The 24702-nt window shown below is 42.0% G+C and overlaps 1 protein-coding gene across 4 annotated transcripts in view; it reads right to left on the reverse strand.

Annotated features, from left to right (window-relative positions):
• Positions 1-24702, reverse strand: part of BCL11B (BCL11 transcription factor B) — a 96633-nt gene that overhangs the window by 30623 nt on the left and 41308 nt on the right. For 2 of the 4 annotated variants that reach the window (XM_062627871.1, XM_062627873.1), the window contains exon 3: positions 23211-23426. The exons of the other annotated variants lie outside the window; for them this stretch is intronic. In XM_062627871.1, coding sequence (XP_062483855.1) covers positions 23211-23426 — 216 coding nt within the window. The remainder of the gene's footprint in view (positions 1-23210; positions 23427-24702) is intronic. 4 annotated transcript variants of the gene reach the window in all.

Consider the following 24702-nt stretch of genomic DNA (forward strand, 5'->3'; position numbering starts at 1 on the left):
AAGAAAAGAAAAGAAAAGAAAAGAAAAGAAAAGAAAAGAAAAGAAAAGAAAAGAAAAGAAAAGAAAAGAAAAGAAAAGAAAAGAAAAGAAAAGAAAAGAAAAGAAAAGAAAAGAAAAGAAAAGAAAAGAAAAGAAAAGAAAAGAAAAGAAAAGAAAAGAAAAGAAAAAAGAAAAACCCCTCCAGATCTTGCGAACTACGGGAGAGCAGGAGGCCAGGTCCCTGTAGAGTCTGGCTGGTTTAATAACGCTAGTAAGAAAACAAGAGTGGTAAAAAGAACGATCAGAGTGTTCAAGAGCAGTGAACAGAATATCAATCACAGCGCAACTGCCAAAATGCTGCCCGTTCTCCTCCTCACTGAGACACTAACTCCCAACAATTTGCTGCAGCAAAGGAGCAGATTTAATGAAACAACATGGCTGGAAGGGTTGTGGTGACAGGATGCCCAGCCACTGTGCTTCACAGCATGCAGGCACCAGTGCAGGGCAGCACGTGGGCTCTCACCTCCTCATAGGGTGCTGATCCTCCTCCTGCTCCCAAGCAAGACTGCAGTCCCAGAGCAGCCGTGCAAGACGCAGGGCCACAAATCTGCTCTCCCTCTACCCTTTCTCCTCTGGAGCAAACCCTGAGGAGGCAACCTGCATGTTTCAGGGCTAGGCTGGCTGTGGAATGGAGGATGCTCTACTGCTCACACTGTGGTGTTGGGAGGGACTTCACTCTTGCCTTAAAAAAAGCATTCAGAAGCCTCCAAAGTTGCTGACTTTGCTTCCCAGAACAGCTTGCTGATGGTCAGGAAGACCTATTTCCAATCAAACTGCCCCTTGGCAGGAGCCAGGGTGAATGGACTCAAGACCAGAGAGCCCAACACAAGTGACTGGAAGATTTTAATACTTCAGCTTTTGTTCCAAAATAGAATCATAGAATCACAGAACAGTTAGGGTTGGAAAGGACCTTAAGATCAAGTTCCAACCCCCTTCCATGGGCAGGGACACCTCACACTAAAAAAGTATGCCCTTCTAAGTTTTAACACAAGTGACTAGTATGTCCTACCTCTACTACTATGGCTCCGGCTTGATTTACAAACTGCTGAGTCTCCACCAGCATTCTCTACAGCCCCACACACTACATGCAGAAGACTGTGGTCCCATCAATTCAGTATGACATGAATTCTCACAGTGGAGTGATGCTTTGCACCGGGCTATTGTCCACAAACCATTATTTGCTCAGAAAACAAACAAAAGAAGAACATTGGAGATAGCTTTACATGATACTTTTCTGATTCCTGAAAATGTGAGATAATGAATAAAAATGTTCATTACAGAATTATTCACTTTTCTCCATGATTCACGTCCCAGTAATTACCGTGACCAGCCTAATAAAAACTGCTACAAAACGAAGGTCAACTAGCAGTTAGAAGTGTTCATTTTCATTTCAATGTATTCATCTCTGGCTCCTAATGGCCTCATTTTCTCCTATGCTCTTTAATAAATACCACTGAATTACAGGTTAAATAGCTAAATTAAATTATTGCAATTACAGCGTGTGGAGCACTGAAACTGGTTTACCTTTCCCAGTTCAATTAGAGGGGAAGTTTCAACAGCCTGAGACTCCTGATTGCTGTCAATATCCTGAATCACTAGGAATCTGTGCTAAAGGCCAGGTTATTTGGTTACAGACTGGGTAATTTTTACACCCCTCTTCCCTCCTGTATAGAGAGGATGACTTGAGTGCTCTCAGCTAAAACAAAATGAGGCAATCAAAGTATTTTGGGGAAAAGCAGCCACAATGCATAATTGATTCTTTTTGACTGAAGAGAAGGAAGCCTTGAAGTGGCTGAGGCTGAGGGACTGTATAGGAAACGACAATCTTCTTCCTCTAAAGGAGACGCAAGTACATTTTAATAAATATGAATGCTTAACCTGCCATCGGCCCACAATTATTTTACATGTACAAATTAAACATGTTCTTCATTATTCAAAAATATTCCAGCTTTTGTTGATGTTGCCCCTTCCACAGGCTTAATTATTTAACATCCCCTTATAAGAATGAATATCTTAATAATAAGGACTATTGGAAGATAAATATTTAAAAAAAAAAAAAAGAACAGGTTTGTTTCCAAAAGATCCCAGAGCATGCAGTGATATTTGTTGTGGAAGAGCTCCCCCTTACTTCTTCACTCTCATGTTTGCAAAAAGCACCAAAAAAAAAGCTATCAAGGATGGGGGATTCTTTCCTGCATTCATAACAGGACATGAAACACAGGCACACTCAGAGATACTCAGAATACAGTTAGAATGAGAGACTGAAATATTTTGACTGCTTATTGCTATTTCTAGCACCCAGGGGAGAGGGAATCTGTGTCTTCCACCAAAATCCACATGTTCAGAGCCATTTGTTCTGTACTGTATTTAAACAGAGAAATTATACTGTCACTGTGAGTAAAGTGAGGTGGACCATGCAGCTAAATCACTTACAGGCTTGGATTCTTCTTTCTTAGAACACCTACGGGAAGAAAGGGATTTACTTTGTGCCAAGTTGAAGAGCCACATTAAAACAGCCAAAGTAAAAATACATATACTCATTAAGGTCATTGGAAGCATACACAATATCCTGTTTTATTATCTCATCTTTAATATGTTTTGCCACTACAAGTATTTAATTCATGGTAATCAACTGAGTGTAAGCAAGAACAGAATACAGCCAACACACCGAAACAGAGTTGGGATTAATATGAATGTTCAAGGGGACACTGACAGGGACACAATTGTGAATTAAAAAGAGTTCTTGCATGTGCCACATCAAGGCTGTGGAACATAAACATGATTTTGCCTACTAGATACAGGATTGGGTTTTATTTGAATGTAGATCCTGCTGCAAATAGCCTTAACAAGCCACAGTATTGCACTGGTGTTTGCTCTAAGTAGCTTGAGTAGAACTGTAGCCCTATCGTATTTTCTACAAATTATAAACTACACTTCTCATGAACTTGGTTAGAGAGACAGATTTTGCATGTGAATTAGCAAGAGATCAAATCTGCAACCAGGTAACCTTCAGTGTGGAGCAGATCCTGAATGTACTTTATAACAATGCAAAAACTAATTAGTGGCAGCACCTAGAGCCCTGAAGGAGAGGAAAGCACTGTATAGCACTTTGAGTGACTCAGCAGAGAAAGACAGAAATGCAAACACAGAAAGTACTACCAAGATCACTGTGAAGTCCTGAGTAAAGAGTACAAAAGGGCTCAGTGCATGTGTGAGTAGAGGAAGACTGAAGTATGAGAAGATCTGAAGGTGTTAATTTCTCAGACTCATCCTCTAAGCAAACTTGAAAGGTTTGATTCTCCACCCACCCTTCCTTAACCTGAGAGTAGGGTTTAGTTTACATGCAATCATGTGAACTGAACCCAGTAGGGCTTGAACAGTTCTAGCCAAAACTGTACCAATGGAAATGAAATGAGTGTTTTGTTATAGCTGATAAATTAGGTTACATCTCTCCAACTGTGAAGTGCATCCATTCTATAATGTATGTTTCCACTCCTTTCCTCCCAGGTCTAAGAGGGCATCTGTAACACCCCAAAGCTGAGTGACCTATGTCTGGACTTTCAGATCCTATTTGGATTCTAGCTGGGATATGCATGGCATAGAAGAGACAATTGGAAGGCTTTTCTTATGTCCATCACATTAAACAGTTCTTAGAGGATAACTGTACCAGCCAAGCAACGTTGTTGATGTAAAAAGCCCATTCCTTTTCACAGGACACCACAGATCTTACCTTACAGATGTGATGTACTTAAAACAAGTTTGAAGACCACAGAGTAGAGCTGTTCAGAACAGTTACCAAGATTCTTGACAGCCAAGATGTCTTGTGTTAAGAGCTGAGTTTCAGTGAAGTTTCATCAGAAAAAGTATGCAAGACAGAGAGAGTTGCCTAATGGTCGGGGACCTGCCCTAGTACTCATGAAACTCATATTCAACTGCTTTTGTCAGATTGCAAATGGTCTGGGAGAAATATGCTGAAACAACATTGATACTGAAACAGAAGCCACAGGATTTGAACCAAAATATCATGGGTTTGCCTAAAAAGATGAAAACAAAATTACATTTCTTAGAAATCTTTCAGTTTAGGTTTCATTCCAGTAGGAAGAAAAACACAATTTGAAACTTTAATAATGGATGCAAAGCGAACATTTGTTATTCTTCTCAATTCTTAGGATAAAAATGCTTGTGAAAAACCTGACAGAAGCCACCATGAAGTTTCTGAGGAGTTGAACAGACCACGGTTTCATACCTAGAATGTTTCAGAACACCAGTGATAGCACCTAAAAAAGTGAAGGATGTCGAATTATTCTGGGCAATTTCAAGCTTTTATATGACTATGAAGTTCAAGTTTCCTCAGCTAGATGCCAAGTAGGAAGGAATAGTGAATTAGTAACAGACAATAAAAGGAAACGTAAAATGTACTTCTACAATTCCTTGAATTACAGAAAACAATCAAAGCTCAGACAACTTAGAAACATGAGGCAACACCAGCTTCTTTTTTGTTCTTTTTGTTTGACACTGTGAAGCATACTTTGTACCCTCTAGGGTGAAACCTTTATTATGCTCCCTAGGGAAGAAACACCAGCTTGCTGAAGTCACTTGTTCTCTCATGGCTGAATTGCCACTCCCTTCTCCAAGGTGAAGAGAAAGGGCAGTATCACCATAATGCACTGTCGAGATCTCAACAATTTCAAGAGACTCCAAACCAGCCTCTCAGGGCTGGTGGCAAACTGCATTGTCTATTGCCTGAGGGAGGGTAGCAATAATGTCTAGAAACCTCTCCAGGGCTGACAACTGTATCACCATAGTCAGGTGCAATTATGTGCTGGAGTAGCTAGCAGGAAAGGAGATTGACAGTGACCAAGAAGAGTAGAAAGGACTGGGAGAAAGCAGACCAAATACTAGCAATGCAAAGTCAATGCCTAGATTGCTAAATCTAGGCATTACACAAAGGACCTCCTTTGGCAACTGCTACCCAAGATGACTAATGTTTGCTCATGCTGACTTCAATGAAAATGAAGTGCTTGAGAAACTGCTACCTAGGGTGAGGAAGGGTATGTCTACATGGTATGTGGCAGGCTGGCAAAGGCTCACCCTGCCTGCACTCCAACCTGGCCAGACGCAAGCCAGCACCAATGCAGAGGACATGTAGCTGTGGTTTAGTGCAACCCCAAACCCAAGCTAACAAGCCCTTCAGAGAGACAGGGCTGGAGCTCAACATCCTCACTGATGCAGCTGTACAGCTTCTGGTGCAGGGCTGGCTTGTGTCCAGTTGGCTTGAAGCTCGGGCAGAACAAGCTCATGTCTGCTTGCAAAATACTGTGTACACCTACCTTCACACAGCTCTGACTTTCGCCCAAGAGGCTGCAGAAATGAAGAAATCCCACATAAAGCAGCCATTCTAGATTCTTGGCTTCTTCAAAACCCAGAGACTCACAAAACCTAAAGCCAACCCTGTTTTTCCTAGGAGGCTCCAGGAATCAAGTACTGAATCTTAACAAAATAAAATTAGTTTTATTTAAATCTTTCAGGTCTCCTCTTTTTAAAAATCCTATGATTTGATCAGAAATATTCCATGCATAAGTTTTAGCCCTCCTAAGTAGAAAATTTTAGGTGTACTTTTGTCATGCATTTCAATTCTGACTACCTTAGGCCAAAATACTCCTGTCTTCTGCAAGATAATTTGATAACTGCTGACCTGGATTACGGGCCTAATCCAAACCCAGAGCAAATCACTTTCAACCATACATTCATTTTATTCCTGTTGTTCATGTAGCGACGTGACCAGGCAAAGATTTCTAGAGGCTGAGAACTTACTAACCAAGTCTGTGCCCAAGCCCTGTAGGGCTTTTTTTTCTGCCTGTAAAATGGTCATACTCACCTGCGAGGGCTGACTGGGAGAAACCACAAAGACGAACTATGCTGCACAATCTCAGGCAAGTTCCAGCATTTTTAAGGATTATCACTCCATTTCTAAACCACCAAAAGACTGCACTTCAGAGATCAGAGTCAAGAAACACTATACTCTCTGACCCCTACACAGATTAAATTCTTAGGAATCTACGTGTCAGCATGAAGACCACTATTCATAAGTAACAAACCTGGACACTGTACCCTGGTGCTTTCAATCAAACCAGATTAGCTACACCCATTACCAAAAATAATGACTAATGAAATGACTAAGAGGGATGGGTAACTGAAAAGCAGAGGCTGCAGGAATGACACAATACTGTGAAGCATTAATTCTGTCAGGGAGCCTGTTTGAGTATTTTATATCCTTTTCTCTTTGGGAACACAGTGCCAACCCAGTCTGGTCATTTTATTACATAGGAAAGGGGAATTCCTCCTTGCAGCACAACCTCATTGCTGCAAAGGAAAAAGTAAAGTCATCCGGAACAGCGACAAAATGTTAAAGCAAGCTTGTGTATTAGAGCTTAAAGTGCAACTCAGAAAAGGCAACAAATGACAACCGAATCAGAATCTTCTCTTGCTACTTACATTACACGCATGTAAGAAGACAGAGAAGCATGGCAGTGGCAAAAATGAGTGGACTGTGCCAAACTTTCTCTTACTGCCCCTGCCCAAATGCCCTGTAGTCTCTTGAAATACAACTTTATGGCAGCCAGGGAGCAAGAAGCCTGATCTAATGCTCACTGAATCAATAGCAATTGATTTTTCTGATAACTCCCACGGACTTCGTCTATGTCCTGCCCTGAAAGAGTTCATTTATTCCCTTGCTATTTCATCGTATTTCTTCCTAGAATGAATCTCCATGGGTTGAATTCCTCTGAACATACAAGTCTATTAGTCTATTCGCAATAATTCTGTTTAGATTCTTGCACCGCTTGCTTTATTCACATACCTGCTTTCCTGAGATTAGCCTCACAAGTCCTTACTACAGAGACACACTGGGGGGAAAGAGAGCTAGCCAAGTTCACAGAGGAGCTGGGGGGGGGGGGGGTGTGGGTGTGTGGGGGGGGGTGGAAAGGAGGAGGCAGCAGCAAGAAACCCCAATTTATGCTGGCTTCCCAGTTCAGCATTTGAGCTGCAAACCTATCCTTGCTGTAATACCTCAATTTTTTTTCTTTATAGTTTGCTCACTCTTCAAATTAGAAGTGCTCTGGGCTCCTTGGGATGAAAGGTTCTAACTAAGTACTTACTGTTGTTATTATCATTGAGATTATTCACAAATAGATGTGTCAAGGTAGATTCAGAACAAGTTCTGCTGAGGCTCATATATCATCCAGGCATATACTGTTATATAGTATTAAGGTGTGAACAGGGAAAACCACATACCCAGTCAGTGCTGTGTTCAAGTGGCCTGCCAGTTCCAGCTAATCACCAAGTTATTTACTTTGAGTTTATTAGGCCGAAACTGCCACTAGCTGTTGGCAGCCTCTAATATTTACACGTTACTTTCTGGGGTCTCTTCAAGCACTGCTGTAATAAAAAAGCTATTTCTTCCAGGTTTATATGCAAGAATTAACACACAGAGCACCACACAAGGCCAAGCCAAATTCTGATCTCAGTTACAAGTGTGCAACCCCACTTATTTCCAGTGGCTTAATTTGCAATGGTCTTGAGCTGCTGTACCTGAGAGCACAATTTGAGCCACCATTCACAGAGAGGAGTAACAGTAGTATCTCTTACACACACGTGACTATTTTAAGCACAGTAACACTAGACAAACATCACTCACCATCAATGGCCTCAAGTCTCCTTTCCATCACATCCAATAAATCTCAGGATGAGCAATTCCTCAAAAATTAGCCTAAACAATTCTCATTTTATGTTTCTGTAGCTTTTTATTATTTTACTATTTGAGCACCTCAGAAACTTCCAAGTTTTTCCTGACAACACTCTCATCAGAGAATGAAGAGTTGGAATTCCTTACTGAATTGGTGGAAGACTTTCCATGGTGACTTTTCCAAGATCACAGGGAAATTTCAGTGAAGGCTTGCATTTAGATTTTCCAAACTGTAGGAAATAGGACATCTAATACAAGAATCTCCTTATCAATACTTTTCACTAGATAGCAATAAAAGAATAAAGCAAGTTCTCAAATCCACTGACTGTTTTTCAACATGGATTTTTCTTTTTTAGCCAGATACAGGGTCCTTACATTGATATCACTGGGGACTCCTGGACAGGAATGCTTTCATTTCTTCCACCTGTAAAAAGACCTGTTGTTGGTCTCCTAAAGCTGCCTTTTCCAAGGAACACTCCCTGTGCAGTGTTCTCCTTTGATTTTAGATGCATGATTAAAAACTTACAGCCACGCCCTCAGTTGTGTAAGGAAAACAAAGTATTTGCCCATGCAGACCAAAGATGCTGAGCCTCTGATGTGCACGGGACTATGTGCTCCACATGAAGTTCCCAATCACTTAACACCTTCCCACTGCCAACACAAGGGAGTTCCGCAATTTGCTCAGGGCCAGGCACACCTTTAGTCATAGGAAAACCGGCTAAGAAGCAGCCAGAGCAAACCAATACTGACCCCTAGCACATGTGTACTTGCTCTAGTGACCACTTCCAGAAACAACAAAAATACTGCAGACAAGCCCTGCTCTGCAAAAATTACATATTTGCAGATCATTCAGCTGGCTGAGCTCATTGCAATGAGGAAAGCCACCATATTACAAAGGACACCTTTCTTTACAGATTTGTTCAAGGATGTCTTCTATCCAATGTAAGGATATAGGAACAAGAAGTTGGGAGACTGCACAAAAGAAACTCCAACAGTTTTTCCTGAGTGCACTGTAAGCTGTACCTCATCTCTAGACCTCAGTCCTGGCTATCCTCCACGGAAATTAAGTTTACCACGCGCTGCAGACTGACCAGTAATGGTATCAGCCACAAGTATCTCACCAGCTTAATTTAGGACAGTCATACTTGCATTAATTACATTTCTTCTCTCTAAGAAAAGAAAGCTAAGAGAGTGAAGAAGGAAAACAGAGAAGTAAAGGAATACAAAAAGCAGGCTTTGTTTTTTAATAGAGAGTAAGCTACCATTTATTCTACTTTAGGCCACTTTGAGATTTCCAGTCACTTTGTGAGGTATCAGTTGGGAGCTGCTGACATTATATCACAGTCAGGTTAGCAAAAGTCATCAGAAACAATCTAACAGGGCAAGGTTTACCCTAGTAAAGAATAGTTAACTTAATTGAAAAAGTTTCACTGCTTAGTTCAGTACTGTGAAACAAAATCCAAGGATTTTAAGAAATAATAATATCCAAATTAATATTGTTAAGAGTTACAATCCAAATGGAAAAGCTAAATGTAAAACCAGTCTCTCCTCTGTCTCACATGCCTGCTGTACATACAGTCCTATTCAGGTACCAGAGGATGGAAGGTCTCACTGGAAGCATTCTTTGCTGCAGTTTTGACATGACTACAGTACAGAAGCTGACTCATCCAGAGCTCTGGGATGCCAGTACATCTCCTCCATGACTCCATGTTCTTCCTCTGTCCCTTTTATCCTCCCCTCCTCTCTCTTTTTTTCTCCTCCTGCCGTATACACATACCAACTCAGCCTGATTTAAGGACAGCAAGGAAGATTTGTGTTGGTCGTTACATCTCCATATGTCCATCTGTGAAATAGTGTTCTAGTCATAGACATTACCTGAATAGCTATTTCACAAAAAAAAAAAAAAAAAACACAAAATCAAAGTGACTAAATCTGCTAAGATAACTATTTTTGAGAAGAGTCCTTAAAAGCAAGTGCTCTCTTGTTCCTACTGCCATTATCAGAAATGCCTGCCCTTGGCCAAAATTTCTCCTCCTCCACTCTGGCACTCACTGGCTGTTAACCTGCTGTTACACACTGTCCCGGGAGGTGAACCACAAAGGCCAAGAGAGAGCCACTTGTGAAAGGACCATAAAGCATCATGCATTACTAAACTGGAGAACCCATGCACAAAGATGCTGTTTGTACCTGCTGTTATCTAAAAAGCTGTTGCACACATTATGTGCAGGTGTATGTCAAAGTTGGCTGGACGCTAAAAAGTCTGATCTTGTGGCCAGGCAATTCCATCTTTTGCTCCTTTTACTGTCTGCTCTCCACAGACCTGCATGAACTCAGACTAGTGAACTCTGAAAAGCAATTGGCCTGATTTGCCAGAAATGCTTGAGCACCTAGCCAGTCCACAGATAGAAAAGTTATCAGCTTCACTTTTGGTTTTTTTTTCTGTGGGTTGAATTAACTGCAGAATCAGCACTGCACGTGCAATAGCACTGGAAACTGAACTTATCTGCCCTCAGATAACATACCAGTGCTACCCCCTGACTAAAAACTGAAAGACAAAGTCCTGGTTGTAATCAATTCACAGTGCATTCTCCTGAACTGGAATTTGTCAAGCACTTCTGACAATTTGAGGATAACACTGTCTTGTGTATAGATATTTCACAAGCAGAGAAAAAAACTACTGGGATACATTATTTGTTAACTCTTCACTCAGCTCATGATGGGTGTGTGACTCTGAACTGTATGTGGCATCTAACATCTCTCTTTTGATAGACAGCAATACCCCGGCAGCCTGCTCTCTGAGCCAGTGCAGACAAGGAATGGGCAGCACACGTTCATCAAACTAACATCTGCTTTCAGTTCTCATTTACAGATGTGGAATCCTTTCAACTGGACATTAATCATTCTCTACAGCAGCAATTAGATACTTGAGACAGATCAGAACAAATCGAATTAGCCTTATTTATTAAACAATAAAATCCTAAGGAGTAAATAAAAAAGACACCAGACCATCCTGTGTGTAGCAACATAAAAAGAAAATTAAGATACTGACACACAGGAGACTAAAAGCTTTCAGGTGCTATTTTCAAAGCCTCAACTGTAACGAAATAGCAGAGGGCTCTACTGCAGAATGCCTCATGGATTATTTTAGCAATAAGGTATAATTGAAAGGATTATTGTGAATGTAATGTTTCCCTTCCAAAAATTCCAGGAATGCAAAAATGACTCTCATCTGCACTGCGTGACTCATGTTTTTAATGCTGGAACTTCATTTTCAGTCATGAGGAATTCAAGCTCAGGAAAATGTTACCACAGAAATCCTCATTCAATCAACAAAGAAAAATATCTTTCTCTTTTGTTGCAGTTAAACAAAGCCTAAGAGTCGTATCTTTGGAGAGTCTGGCTTGGTTCAGCTTCAGGCAATGGACATCTTGCACACCAAGGAGAGACACTGCCCTCCTGGAGGGATCAAACAGATCCCCCTGAGGAGCTCACATTCTCCAGACTAGCTCAAACTTCAAGCAGCTTCCTCTTGCTGGGTTTCTCCAACTTAACATGGCAGACAGCTCTCAGCAAGCAAGGTGAGGGACTCTGCCACATTTGCCTGAAAATTAGTAGCAAAAGATCTATAGATGACCACAAGACAAATCTGGACTGGTCTAGGGGAAGGCAAGCAGCTACCCACCGAACACCTGATACTCTATCTTTCTTCAATTTTCTTCAAAAAATGTGTTTGTATTTTAATGAGGAAAAAATGTAGTATGTTTGTTACAGAAAACTGGCAATGCCTGAGTGAAGAAGAGCTCTCATCGTTTAGATTACATGTATACACATCATTTCAGGGTTTTTTTGTAAGGAGATCTAAATGTTAAGCAGATGAAAAGTTTCATGAAAGAATGCCATCTGAGAATGTCAAACAAAATGATCCTCGTCTGCCTGTGCCATAGTTCATGAAGCCATCATCTGCTCCCATCCAGAAAGCCCCATCCTGCACTGGGCTGCCTTTGCTGCTGGAAAGCACCCAGGTAGGACAAGCAAGTCCAGAGGAAATGGGGCTCTGCTGCACACCTTGCAAAATTGTTCTGCTTTGTCACATCTCCTCTCAGCACCTGTTTAGGGTGTCCACAGGTGGGATGGAGGCTTGCATGGAAAGAGGGCATACGCTTTTTCCAGTGACTCCGTCAGACCTCTCCTTCTCCTTCAATATCCACAGCCTCCCATGCTGATCCTTCCCTCTCGCTTCCCCAGCTCTGCATGCACCTGACCATAGTAACAGCAGAGATACCATCTGGGGTTAGCTTATTACATGTTTATTACTTCTTTGTTTATTTCTTCAGAAATATAAACTGTTGTTACCTGTGCAAGCCTGTACATCTAGCCCAGTTCTGGTTAGCCTTAAAAGCCCCAAATTGAAAATAGCCTAAAGATGTGAAGGATCGCAGCCAGCATTGCAGCCCAAAAGGGAGGCAGTTAGCTGAGGTATGGAGAGAGAACCATTGCAACATGCAGCATGTAGGGATTGTTTTATATTTAAGATTTCCTGGCTTGGAGGTACTATGTTAGCTAGTTAGATGTGGTTATAAATAGACGCGCCTGCTGACATTAATCACAATAATTTGGCAATGTGGCTACCAATGTGAAATTACAAAAGGAACAGGTATCTGGCAAACCTATGCTCAGTTTATCGTTAGCCAGATCATTTATCAGCCAGGGAAAATAACCTTTCCTGCATGTTCTGTGATCTCATGCAAACAGGAATCTGAGCAAGAGAGGGAGGAAGGGGCCTTGGTTTATTTGATTTGATTTTTCATTTGGTTCAATGTAACTTTAAGAAATATTAATCTGCTCCTTCGTTTAATTTCATCTGTACCACTGGCCAAGAGAAATGCACTAATTTATAAGTTGAAGCAAGCCTTGAGATAATGTCACCCACCATTCATCCAAATTTGTCACTAGCATCCCATTAAAGCTGTAATTATTTTTTAATTAAAACTAAGGAAGCTGGCATGCGTGTGCCTGCTTTATACATCTGTTATGGGTTAAAATAGCTTTTAAAAAATGTTTTTTTAGACCGCAGTCTTTTGTGGCCATGGCCTATGCCAAAGAAAACGCAAACTTGCTTATTTTCTCCATGGGGCGCAACACTGCTTATGTGTGCCTGAACAGATTCGACTGGCCGTGAAAAGAATTCTAAATAAAACACAAACATGGAATTTGGCAACGCCACAGAAGCAAGCTTAAGACTAATTCCAGCATGCGGACGGCTCTCACACAGCAAGTCTGGCTCCACTATAAATGAAACCAGGCTCTGTAAAATCGCCAGTAAAGTTTGAGTTAGGATTTAAAGAGACAGCACCCTTATTGCAAGGTTTACGGGGGAAAAAACACACATGCGCGTGCGCACACGTATACCCCAGCTTATTAAGGAAATTCATGCTACCCCAGTAAGTCTGTCCATTGCACGCTGTGTTTACTTTCAGCAGTCATTTCCACTTAAAAAAAAAATAAGAAGTTAAAAATCAAAACACAAAATCCAGCAAATTCACTTTGGACTTGATTTTCAGGAAAAAATGCTGTAACTTACTGCAGGGACTACTGGCAGTGACAGCAATGAATGAAGGACCTACCTGATGGCAAAATTTAAATGATATTTTAAACACAGAAAGAACTATGAATGTTTGTGGCAGAGCAGGGGAAGAGAAAGGTGCAGACAGGGAGAAGTTCCACAGGTGGGGTGGCCACAGGCAGAGAAAGCCTCTTCCCATCAGACAGCCTAACAAGCAGGATGGTGACTCACTGAAACTTGCTGAGAAGGAGCTATATTGCAATCCAGCCCTGGGCTGCCATGCAGAGAGGCAAATCTAACCCTGGGGCAAAGAAATCCCATGGGTAATACCTCCCCAGTAGTCCCAGCTGGCCCCAAAGAGCAAAGACATCTGTGAAGGAAGAGTGAGGAGAAAGTGAGAAACAGCATTCACTCATCTTTACCTATTAAGGAGAAAACAAATTTAAGAAATCTCAGTTTATAATCACAAAATATGGCCTGGCAAGCTTAAAGGGAAAGGGCAAGGAGCAAACCACCTAAGGCAATAATGCTGCTGTCTCCCACACACTCTTCATTACAGCTCTGGATGATACCAGGACACAGAATTAAAATTATACCTCAAGCAGCCACCTCAAACCCTGATCACCGGGTTTTCAGTCAAAAGAGAAGATCTGATGGCTAGAGAGCTCTAAATATGGGAACAGCTCAGACGTTTATGAGTGTGCTCAACTGCATTAATGAACGTTGACAGTAGTGGTGGAGGCAGGAGCTAGCACTGCTGCAGCTTTCACACTGCTCCTCGTGGAGAACGTGCAGAGAAAGTACGAAGGAAATTGGCAGAGAGTTTACAGCAATTTCACAGGATTATTTTACAACTATTCTATGTATCTATTGATAATGACAGTAAAATATTTGGCTTCAATAGTCAATAGAGCTTTTAAGTTGCTACCTCAAATCTACAGTGGAGGTATGGTCAGTTGAAGGAGAAACCAGAAAAGAACAGGAAAAGAATATATTATTATTATTATATTTTATATGAGGTTTTGCAGAAAGATAAAGTTGCTCATTAATCTTGCCCTCACTGTAGGCAAAACCACAATGATCCTGTTCCCAGTTTAATCAACAGTTCACACATTTTTATAACGGATTTGGATTAATCAATCCGTAAACACTCAGACCTAATTTTTGAACAGAGTTTGCATTATAAGCCTGGCTGTGCCATAATAAATGAACTTGCTCTCTCCCTGTTCAAACAGAGGGGAGGAAAAAATAACCCAAATATCTGCTAGAAGATGCAAACTGAAAAATAGTTTCCCTGCAGGCAAAGGGTGCTAGCACTATGCTGAGGTCTTACTTGATTCCTTGAATTTTTGTTTTCCAACCTTATCACAGTGGACAGTTTTAATGGTATGTATCTGATTCTTACCTAAATCTCTGTACATTCCTGAATTCCATAGACAATGTTCATAGCTGGCACAACAGTACAACACCACTGAAGTCAGAAAACACCTCACAGAAAGATGCTCAACTATGCATCCCCAGGCAGTCCCTAACCCAGCCATCAGTGGGCTGCTAGCATGGTATAGCATACCCTGGAAGCATCATGCTTGTCACGCAGCCATGGAAGAGATGTAAAGATCAGGTTTAGATCTGGGTCTCACATGAAATAATCTAGGTCAATACAGGACATGCCATGAAACAGTCTGACACACGGAAAGGACAGGATGCTCCCCTCATATTGCCAGGGGATGTACTGAAAATAATACATTTACAGTTGGCTCCAAATAGCTAAGTGACATTTAAACAATCATAAAAGCTGCAGGTATGTTGTGCAAACTGGCCTCTCTCTAACCAGAGATTCTTTATGTTAATAGTAAAGACAATAATTTAGAACGCACCATTTCATGGTGTGATTCCAGCACCTGTGTCTCCCCACCGCCTTGCTTAGTGCCTGCATTAACCTCATTCCAGAAGTCCCAGGACCTCTGACTCTTACAGCTGAATTCATAAAAAATGTAAGCCTTTGCTATGTGGGATTTTTGCTTGTTTCCTTCCAAATGCATGTTTTACTGACTCATTGAACCTGGCTTCCCCAGCCTGTGCTATAGCAGGTTGTGTTAGCTGGAAGAGGAACACAGAAGTGGTTTGATTAAGACAAAACCAGGAGGGAAATAAAGATAGCAAAGGCATGTACCATACTCTAGCCTACCAGATTTCTGTACACACTGCAAAAATGCTTGGGAAAAGCCTGTCCAAAAGAAAGCAAACAGCATAAAAACGTATGTTGCTAACAGTTGTTCAGCTGTTTACTGCTCAGCAGAAAGAAGGACCAACATGCAGCACACAGGAGCCCAGTGGGGCACACACGAGGTGCATCAGCATGGCTTCTTTGACTCAAATCCCTTTCTGAACATAAAGCATCCCATCTGAGCACAGAACTCTTACTTTTATCTATTTTTATGAAGCACTCAACAAAGAAAAAAGAACCCCGGGCCTCTGAATTAGGCAGCTCTGGAGGGACACAGGGTAATTTTTTCTGCAGCTCTCTGGCCTAAACCTGAGCCACCCCAGGAATATGTGATCCAATTCCTCTAGATAAAATAACATAAAGCTATTTCATTACAAAATGTACAGCGCCACACTGTTGCCTCCACTTTTCCCACTCTGGCTTGTGAACTAAGAGTGGTTCTCATTGCAGCTACCTATACCATACACCATGACTTGCCCTACTTTGACGCTGAGCATTATATTTGTATACAAGAGATTTATCTCTGTTCTCACAAGCTGAACAGCCCAATTCACTTCCTGGCTCAGACAGACAAACACATCCGCAAATATCTATTAGAAAGAAGAAAAGTGATGACAAAAAGCTACTGCTGAAGGGGCAGGAGAAAACTCCATCCTGAATATGCCAGGTGAGCCTGTACAAGTGAACTGTTTAGCATATGCTATGTACAAATTAATGGAAATTTACTGAAAGAAAGAATAATTGCAAACATTTATGCCTCGTGAATGTGTATTAAAAAAAAAACCCAAACAAACACCTCTCAGAAAGCTGGTGCATTGCTCAACCAAAAGTCAAGGCACCTGACAAACACTACCCTTAATTTTATCGCTTTGTAGGTGATTGCTTCCTTCCTTCTCTTCCTGCATCTGATTTCTTCTCCTTTTAGGAAGTGTTCACCAAGAGGCATTCAACTCCCTGAAAAGGGTGGGAAGGAGGTGGCAGCAGAGAGAGGGTGGTCCTATCCTATCCTATCCTACAAACCATCCCTGCTGGTTACTCTGCTGCAGAAACATGAAAGCCATTCCTGTCTCTTTGCTGAATATGAACAGGCATCATACTACAACTTCAAGAACAGGTCTGCTCCTCCTTTGGACAACCAAGGTGTTTCTGGACAAAATGGCTGCTCAAAGCTACGGTAGTGCCCAAACCTTGCCTGTAAAAAGCCCCATTAAAGCAGTCTTTATTTATGCTGGCGTCTTCTGGAAAGTACTGCACAAACACCAAAAGAAGACCCCGTGATTTATTTGGGTCTTCTGCCAAAGCAGCAGGCACCTTACTATCAGTGGTGCCTTTTTGTAACCAAGCTGCTCTCTCCCTTCCAAACTACTGATACTCCCAAACATATAATGAATCAAGTAAAAAAAGAGGTAAAAGGGTAAAAAAGGAGGTTTTAGTAATGGGAACAAGGCACAAGAAAGGAGCCCTGTAAAGAAATAAATAAATAAATGAAATAAAACCACAAAACTCAATGAGACAGAACAGAAATGTCTTTTGCTTGCTTTCTCATAACCTCCTCTTTTGCCTCATCTCCCACCTGATACCACCAAAGTCTGTTTGTGCTTTAACAAAGATGGATCAGTTGCTGTGTTGTCCCCTGGTGCTTACCTATACTCCAAAGTCACCTATTCCTAACCCAGCCATCACTCAGCAAACTCTAAAAGGAAATAAATCTGTTCATTCCAATAAGCAAATTATAAAATCACCTTCATCCATCTTGTCCCTATATTTTTAAATTTGATTGTGGCTAGAGAATTGTGGGCTGGGAATTATCCTTCCCCCACTCACACATACACCCTTTAAAAATGCAAAATCTAGCCCTCTATTTCAATATTTCTGATGTCAGTGACCGGTGTCAGCTCTCCCCATACAGTAACTGCTTTAAAGCACTGCATACAGCACTGCATTAAAAATTAATTACACATGCTATTTTATTGATAGTGCATAATGTAATGAGCACCAGCTGTGCTAAACATCCAAACTCCTTTTTAAGACAGCTATAAAAAAAGAAAGAAACTGCACTTCCAAATGTTTCTCCTGTCAGAGGAGAAAAACAGCAACATCTTGGATGGATTTGAAACAGGATTCTTTGATTTAGCTCTCCATTTGGAGCGTTTGAAGAGTTCAGACTCTCGGGCTCATCATAGTGGTATGCGATCGAGTTAACTCTCTCAATGTTGAAGGCATTGTCTTCACTGCAGGCAATGTTGCCTTAAATTCTTTTGTCCCGAGATTATCAGATTCAGTTCCATCCGTTAATATTGTAATTAAGGACTTTTATTTTTTCCTGGTATGTCTGGAAATGGCAGGCATCCACTTTAAAGCACCTTTAAATATCATTATTGCTCCTGCTGGTTCTTAACTTGACATAATTAGGACTTACAAAGTCATACTGATCGGGCATCTGTCTAGAACAAAGCCTCAGCCATGCTCGAACTGCCAATGCCACTGTCCCATGCAGCACCCTAATTTTAGTTGCCTCTTTGCTGTCTTAAGGTCTCTTCATTGCATCTTGAAAAACACACCATTCAGTCAAAAAATCAGTTTGTGATTAGATCCATCTATTTTGAGTTTGAATCTGATTTTAATATCTGGTGAGATGGAGAGCTGCATAGACAGACAGGTCGCATATGATTTTAATACTCAGATAGATGGATGAACACATAGATTGATAGATGAAACGATGGATGCATGCACTCAGACTGATGCATTACCGTTTGTAGTATATACATCTCACACACCCCTGCACTCTGTAAGTACTGTCTACAAAGTCAGTTCCACTGTAGCATGCATTAACTATTTCACTAAAACAAATAAACACATGTAACCATGACTGATAGGGCCATGTCTCCTGAATGTTAGCCCCTACTTTATGCAAACCTCTTCTTTATGCAGCAAGATGAAAAGATACATTTACAAAGGGTCTCAGGGAAACTACAGGTCTTTGCCCTCAGACACATATACCCAGTTCCCCTCTATCCTCTCAAAAAAGCATTCAGTGCTGACCAGATATCAAGTGTTAGTGGACTCTTCATTCTTCTTTTTTTTTTTTTTTTTGAGATTCTACTCAACAAAATATGAAGAGTAGAGTACTAGCCATCATCCTGGACTTCTGGACTTGATGAGTTGAAGGTTTTTGCTGGGTGAGTTTGCATTCTCCACTCTGATTACTGTTTTGTTTTCCATTGATCCTCCTGTGTTAATACAACACAGTCTGGAGTGAACAAAAGCTTGCTTCTCATTCTAGTAAGAAATGTGCTGAGTGCATACTATATCATTAACATAAAAGTTTTTGAAATAATACTGCTTTCTAGACAGACTGTATTAATTGCATCAAGATTTTTACAGCAGGGTGGTCTAATCTAGCTCTTCTTATTGGCTGACTCCATTTTAAAACCAACACAATGAATACAGGGATATAATTGAAGGAGGGAAAAGTATTCTTTTTAAACCTATTATTTACTTACAGGTACTTCTTTTTCTGTACTGGCACTTTAACATTTGTTAAGAAAACACCAGACTTGTTAAATGGCGCTGTAAGTAGAATTTCAGTAGCCAAGTAAACTGATATTAACTTTACAAGATGACTGCATGATTTTCAAAACATCCTAATGACTAATACAGTTGATTCCTTGAAATAACAGGAGCTTGTTCCTGTCTTCTCTGCTATGGCCCCATGCGTTTCTCTGTTTTAGACCTTAAAACTTCACAGCCATGTCCATTAATCACTGCTGTCAGTGCCCACATGCTGTTTTTATATATGCAACTAAGTATCGTAATGGCTTTCCACCTTCTTCCATCAACCTACATGTGGGAAGTAAGCAGTTTCACTGGATAGCTGAATATATGTGTATTGGACAGATTTAATTATCTTTACAGAGGTATATAAAAACCTCACTCATGGGCCCAGGTCCAAAGATCTTGGATCAGGTATATATCTGAATTGTGGCATAGGGGATAAATTATTATCTGTGCCATTACAGTCCCCATTGTCTTATGCTGATTAGAATTCCATTTTGGGAGCTTTTGCACTGTAGTATCTTCAGGGCAGGGACTCCTTTCTTTGGAGAGCACACTGTAAAGTGCCACGCACTTCTGCGCTGAGATTTTTAAAGCTCATTTCTCGTTAACTTTAATGGGAAAGGGGCATCCAAATCTCTTAGGCAGCTTTGACAATTTAAGCCTTAATGTACAATATTAATAAATCAGCATCATAAAAACAGCCTTATGAAGATGTATTGTGAAAAAATAGCCCCACAAAAAGCATTGCAATGTATATGTGCCTGCATACAGGCATATACTTTTCTTTACATAATTACATCTCTCAACAATCATTTGCATGCCTCTGTTATGCAAAAAAAAAAGTGTGTGTTTTACAGTTACTCTGAGCAGTTGCAATTCACTGAAATTAAATAAAAACCAGGCTCAAAAAAGCACCCTAATCTGGCAAGGGGTAAAGCAAAATGAATGCTCTGCCCATTTATATTTTAGTTCCAAGCTACACAACCCTGTGAATTTCATGACTCTCTTCCAACTTCTAATTAAATAGGCACTAAAAACATTTAAACAGGAGAACCCAATTCAACAGACAGAAGCCTCTGAGACAAAAAAAAAAAAAAAATAATAAAGAGACTGAGAGAGATTGTTCCAGTGGTAGATATATATATATATTTTTTTAATCACATGGAAAAACACACACCTTTACTAGCAAATTCTTCATCCTGTGGTGCCCTGAACAAAAACGACTGAACAAAGATAGAGGGGACCAGGACCAGCACCAGCCAAGCAGTATGCTCGACACCCAAGTGGTCTTCCCAGCATTATTTACTGTGATAGAAATTACTACCAGCACGATTTCTAAAAATCACAAACAGGTCTGGATGAAGCAGCATGACTTCCCCTGTGCATGACTGAACGTTACTCAGCATTCCAGGCAATTGTTCTTATCTTGGTCAGAGATTTCCAAATGGAGTTTTCTCACACATGTACCTCAAATCCCACTGGCAGCCAGAAGTTTAGATTCTCCATGACAAAACTGCTGGGACTCCTGAGGGTCTGATTTGTGAGTGCCCAGCAGAGATTTGGGAGTACCTGCAACTTCAAGCCTTCAGAGTCACAGCCTCCTTGAGAACTGCACAGAAAAACTCCAGGTCCTGACTTAAATGAATGCTGAAAAACAGGAAAGGTAAGAAATGATGAAGGAGGAGGAGAGGCGGGAACTGATGATGGCTTTTGTTCAAAGAAGGAAACAATTCCTCAGAAGCAAGAACAGGGCTGACAGAATAAAAGGCTAATCAAGTCAGAAAGACAAGCAGATCTCTAAAGCGGGAGCAAGTGACTGTTGTAAATGTCTATATTAAAAAGAGAGGGCACAATGCAGGGATCATCACTAGATTATTAGCCGGCACAAAGAATTCACTTTTCTTTCATTTCCACAAAACCTTCTGGGAGCTAGAAAGATCCCATAACCCTTGCCACAGAGTTTAAACCATGTGCAGTCTCATATACAGTGATTACTATGGGAGCTAAGAAAGGGTTAAGTAGATATAATCTCTTTTTTCAAGGGAAGAAAATGTTTCTTCCAAGCAGACCTTGACCAACTACTGTCATAAACATGTTAGCATGCTCTTTGATATAACCTATTCTCTAAGTGCCACAGACTGCAGCAGTAATTACAGGAAGCCATGATAACACATCTCTCTCTCCACAGAGCTGGCATCACTCTCCCAGCAAACAGGCAATTCTGAAAATTCACAGTGCACAAATCCACAGTGAGAACTCAAAGTACGGAAAGTACAAAAGCCTTGCCTTCCCACGTTCTTTAATAAGTTATTCCTTCCTTCCTTTTCTATTTTTAGTTGTACTTGCTTCCCTCCCCACAAGCTGCTGGCATCAGAAGCAACAGGGAACCAGGGCATCCAGTTCACTGTTAGAACTACCTGCCTACTAAAAGCACCTGTGTGCATATTGCACCAGTGAAGACAGAGAACAGCAAAATATCAGTCAGTTCCAGTTTGGATTACTGGTGGCACAGAGGAAGAAACTGGGGAGGTACAGCAGCTATCTTAGTTTCTGATCCAGCACTCACTTTTGGAAGAGCCCTTCTCTGCACCTGTCTCAGGCAAGCTGGACAATTTGCTGAGGCTGATGAAGCACAGCCTTATTAAAACAGCATCCCCACACACTTAATATGGCAGTTTGAATTAGGAAATCTAACCAGATCCCATGGATGCACTGACTGCACCACATCACACAGCGCATTGTTGCAAGCCCACTCCTACATCCTGGCGCAAGTGGCAGGGTGCAGGCCGAGCCTCTCCCAGGAGGCACAGGAGCCTTCCTCACATGCCTTGAGCTTTACCCAGGGTCGAAAAGGGATCCTGCAGCACGCTCTCAGCCTCCTCCTGAGAACATTCATCTTTCAGGACCAAGGGCTTCCAAGATACAAATTTAAATTTCTTGCTTTTGTCTTGCTCTATTACAATGAGAGATGCACAAGGACATTACCATAAAATACAGCGTACTGCAGCCATGTGGTACCACTGCCTGCGGAAGGAACAGCTGAGTGCAGCAAAGTTTTGCCAGCTTCAGGAGGGCATGAGAAGCAATTTCCCAAAGGCTTTTCTCCTGACAGTTGTTGCTGTCTCTCTAAATCCTCCGGTCCTCACGCATCATTTATCCAGCACCGTTCTGGGAACTCCCTGTTAAAACTCCATGCATGTTAGCATGAATGAGGGCTGCAGGGTTTGGCCCACCACAGTGAGACTCCGTAAACACTTGTGGATTTTGCCACGGCTGCATTTTCCTTTAAGCACTCCCCATTTTCACCTCTCCAGCCCGCAGCTCACCATAGACCCAGTCTTGCAACTGAGCCACGCTCTGAAACACCCACTGATTTCAAAGAGATTGCTGGGTCTGAAATTATGGGGTCTGGCAACAATATGTCCGTGTCCTCTTTGGCTAGCTTGGTACACCCTCATTTCCACATCACTTTCCCCTCCTTGCGGTGACAAAAGTCAGGCATCCAAAAGGAATAAAGGGAAAGAAAAGCTGACAGGGGAGAGGCAAGGGATCCATGGCAAGTTACCAAGGAGCGTTTCCTCAAAGCAAGGGAGACAATGGCATGGAGCACATACATCCTACACGCACATGGATGCAGAGGAGAGCTTTTAATACAAATGGTTAGGGAGGAAAAAAAAAAACAACAAACCAGCCTCAGATGTTAAATGTTATCCAATTAAGCTTTAAATAAACACCCCAGAGAGATGAAATCTTGATACTGGGGTATCACGTTCTGTGAGGACTCTCAAACATTTGCTCACAACGTGGCACAAACAGCCCAGCAGTGGCCACTGGTGACAGCTGATGGTGGGCAGGCAGGAGGGGAGGGATGTGGAAATGGAAGGAGTCGCAGGCCCTTTCCCGCTCCCCATCCTCCACCAGGATGGAGAGGGAAGAAGGGAGGGAAAGGGGGTCGTTAAGGACATTTTCTCTGCCTTCCCCACATGACCCAGCGAAGGCAGCTCTCCCACAGCAAAGACGACATCACTTGGCAGCACTACTGACCTTCAGATAGCAACAAAAAAAAATGTTTCTATTACCTGACAACTGACAATGACATCCAAATGTGCCTGACGTCTCAGTCTGAATCTCAGTCTGAGTCCCGCCAACTGAGACTGCACGTGCACCACAGCAGGGCAGGCTAAGGCAGGGCGGGAGGGAGGCCAGTGCGCGGAGAGGTGACGTGATCACGGATGTGTGAGGGTGGGAGGAGGCAGCTATGGGAGCCCCCAGCAGGTTTGCAGGCCTGGACGGCCCTGGAGAAAAAACAATAGAAAAAACTGTCAGTTGGATCTAAGTCTGAAGGGACACAGGAGGCATCATCAGGGGAAACAGGCGAGGCGGGTGCGGGCTGCCTAACGCGCGACACACTTGGTCTGAGCCTCTCTCTGGGTCTGGCTGAGGCTGGCACGCTCACACCAGGTGGGGGAAGAGCAAGAAAAGACCTCGGGGACCTGCAAACCAGAGCTGGGGGCCTGGGGGGGGGGGGGGGCACAGAATGGGGAAAAATTGCTATGGAGGGGGGTGACTGGCCGTGGCACAGAGCAGAGACAGAGACAGTGGACATCACCACCGGCACCTGCTCAGGAACTGAATCAAAAGGGGGATTATTGTTTATGTTAATGTGTTAATGCATTGAGCCGACACAAAACTGAGCAGGCGTTCTGCCGAGCCGCTATTGAAGCACGCTCCACGCACCAGCCTGGACAAAATGCGGTGACTTCGAGCTCAAATGGCTTCAGTGAGATGCCAGGAGCCGAACTCCCAGAAGGAAGCACTGGCGGCTGCTGTGCTGCTTCAGCTGCGGCCAGTTGCGCATTTTGCATGCCCCAGCTATGCAGGCTGCTTCCCTATTGAGCCTGCGAAGGAGGGAGCAACCTCGCTCCTGGTAGCTAAAAGATGATACTGTAACCTCCAACCATGTTATTTCTTTTTAACCCCTCTAGGAATCACCTGCCATTTACAAGCTGTACTTAGAAGAGTTTTCTCCTGCTCCTGGCACTAGTCCAAACTGAGCTCCACAGCTTTGAAAAACTAAGACACAAGTCTTAAATATCAATATACACCTGCACAAATACAGATATGCACAAACACACACACAGAATCAGGTAGGACTCACAGTTTTGGCTGGTGCAACTTAGCAGAGTTTAAAGGGAAGTCAAGCAAACAGCATCACTTTACATCCACCAAGAATCCCGCCCCCTTCATTTAAAACTATGCCTGGCACTTAATTATTAAATAAAGGGTAGCTACTCATCAAGGGCAGCTTCTAAATGAAGATATCCGGTGGAGTGGTCACCATTAAAAAGCTGGCATTTGCCAATAGTTACCACACAGTGGTAGATCAGAAACCACAGTTTCCCCTTGTATTTAGATCAGGAAATATACGTGTTACTTGGGGGGTATCTTCTGGCAAATGCTCTCTTTTTTTTAATGGTGGCGAATCTGCTTGTGTGTGCATATGCGCCATGCAGATACACGCAAATAACATGGCAGAAAGAAGAAATATCTATCTGCATTCCCTCCAACTCT

The sequence above is a fragment of the Pezoporus occidentalis genome, unplaced genomic scaffold (genome assembly GCF_034315485.1).
Source record: "Pezoporus occidentalis ecotype Australia unplaced genomic scaffold, CSIRO_AGI_Poc_V1 ctg31, whole genome shotgun sequence".
Taxonomy (NCBI): Eukaryota; Metazoa; Chordata; class Aves; order Psittaciformes; family Psittacidae; genus Pezoporus; species Pezoporus occidentalis.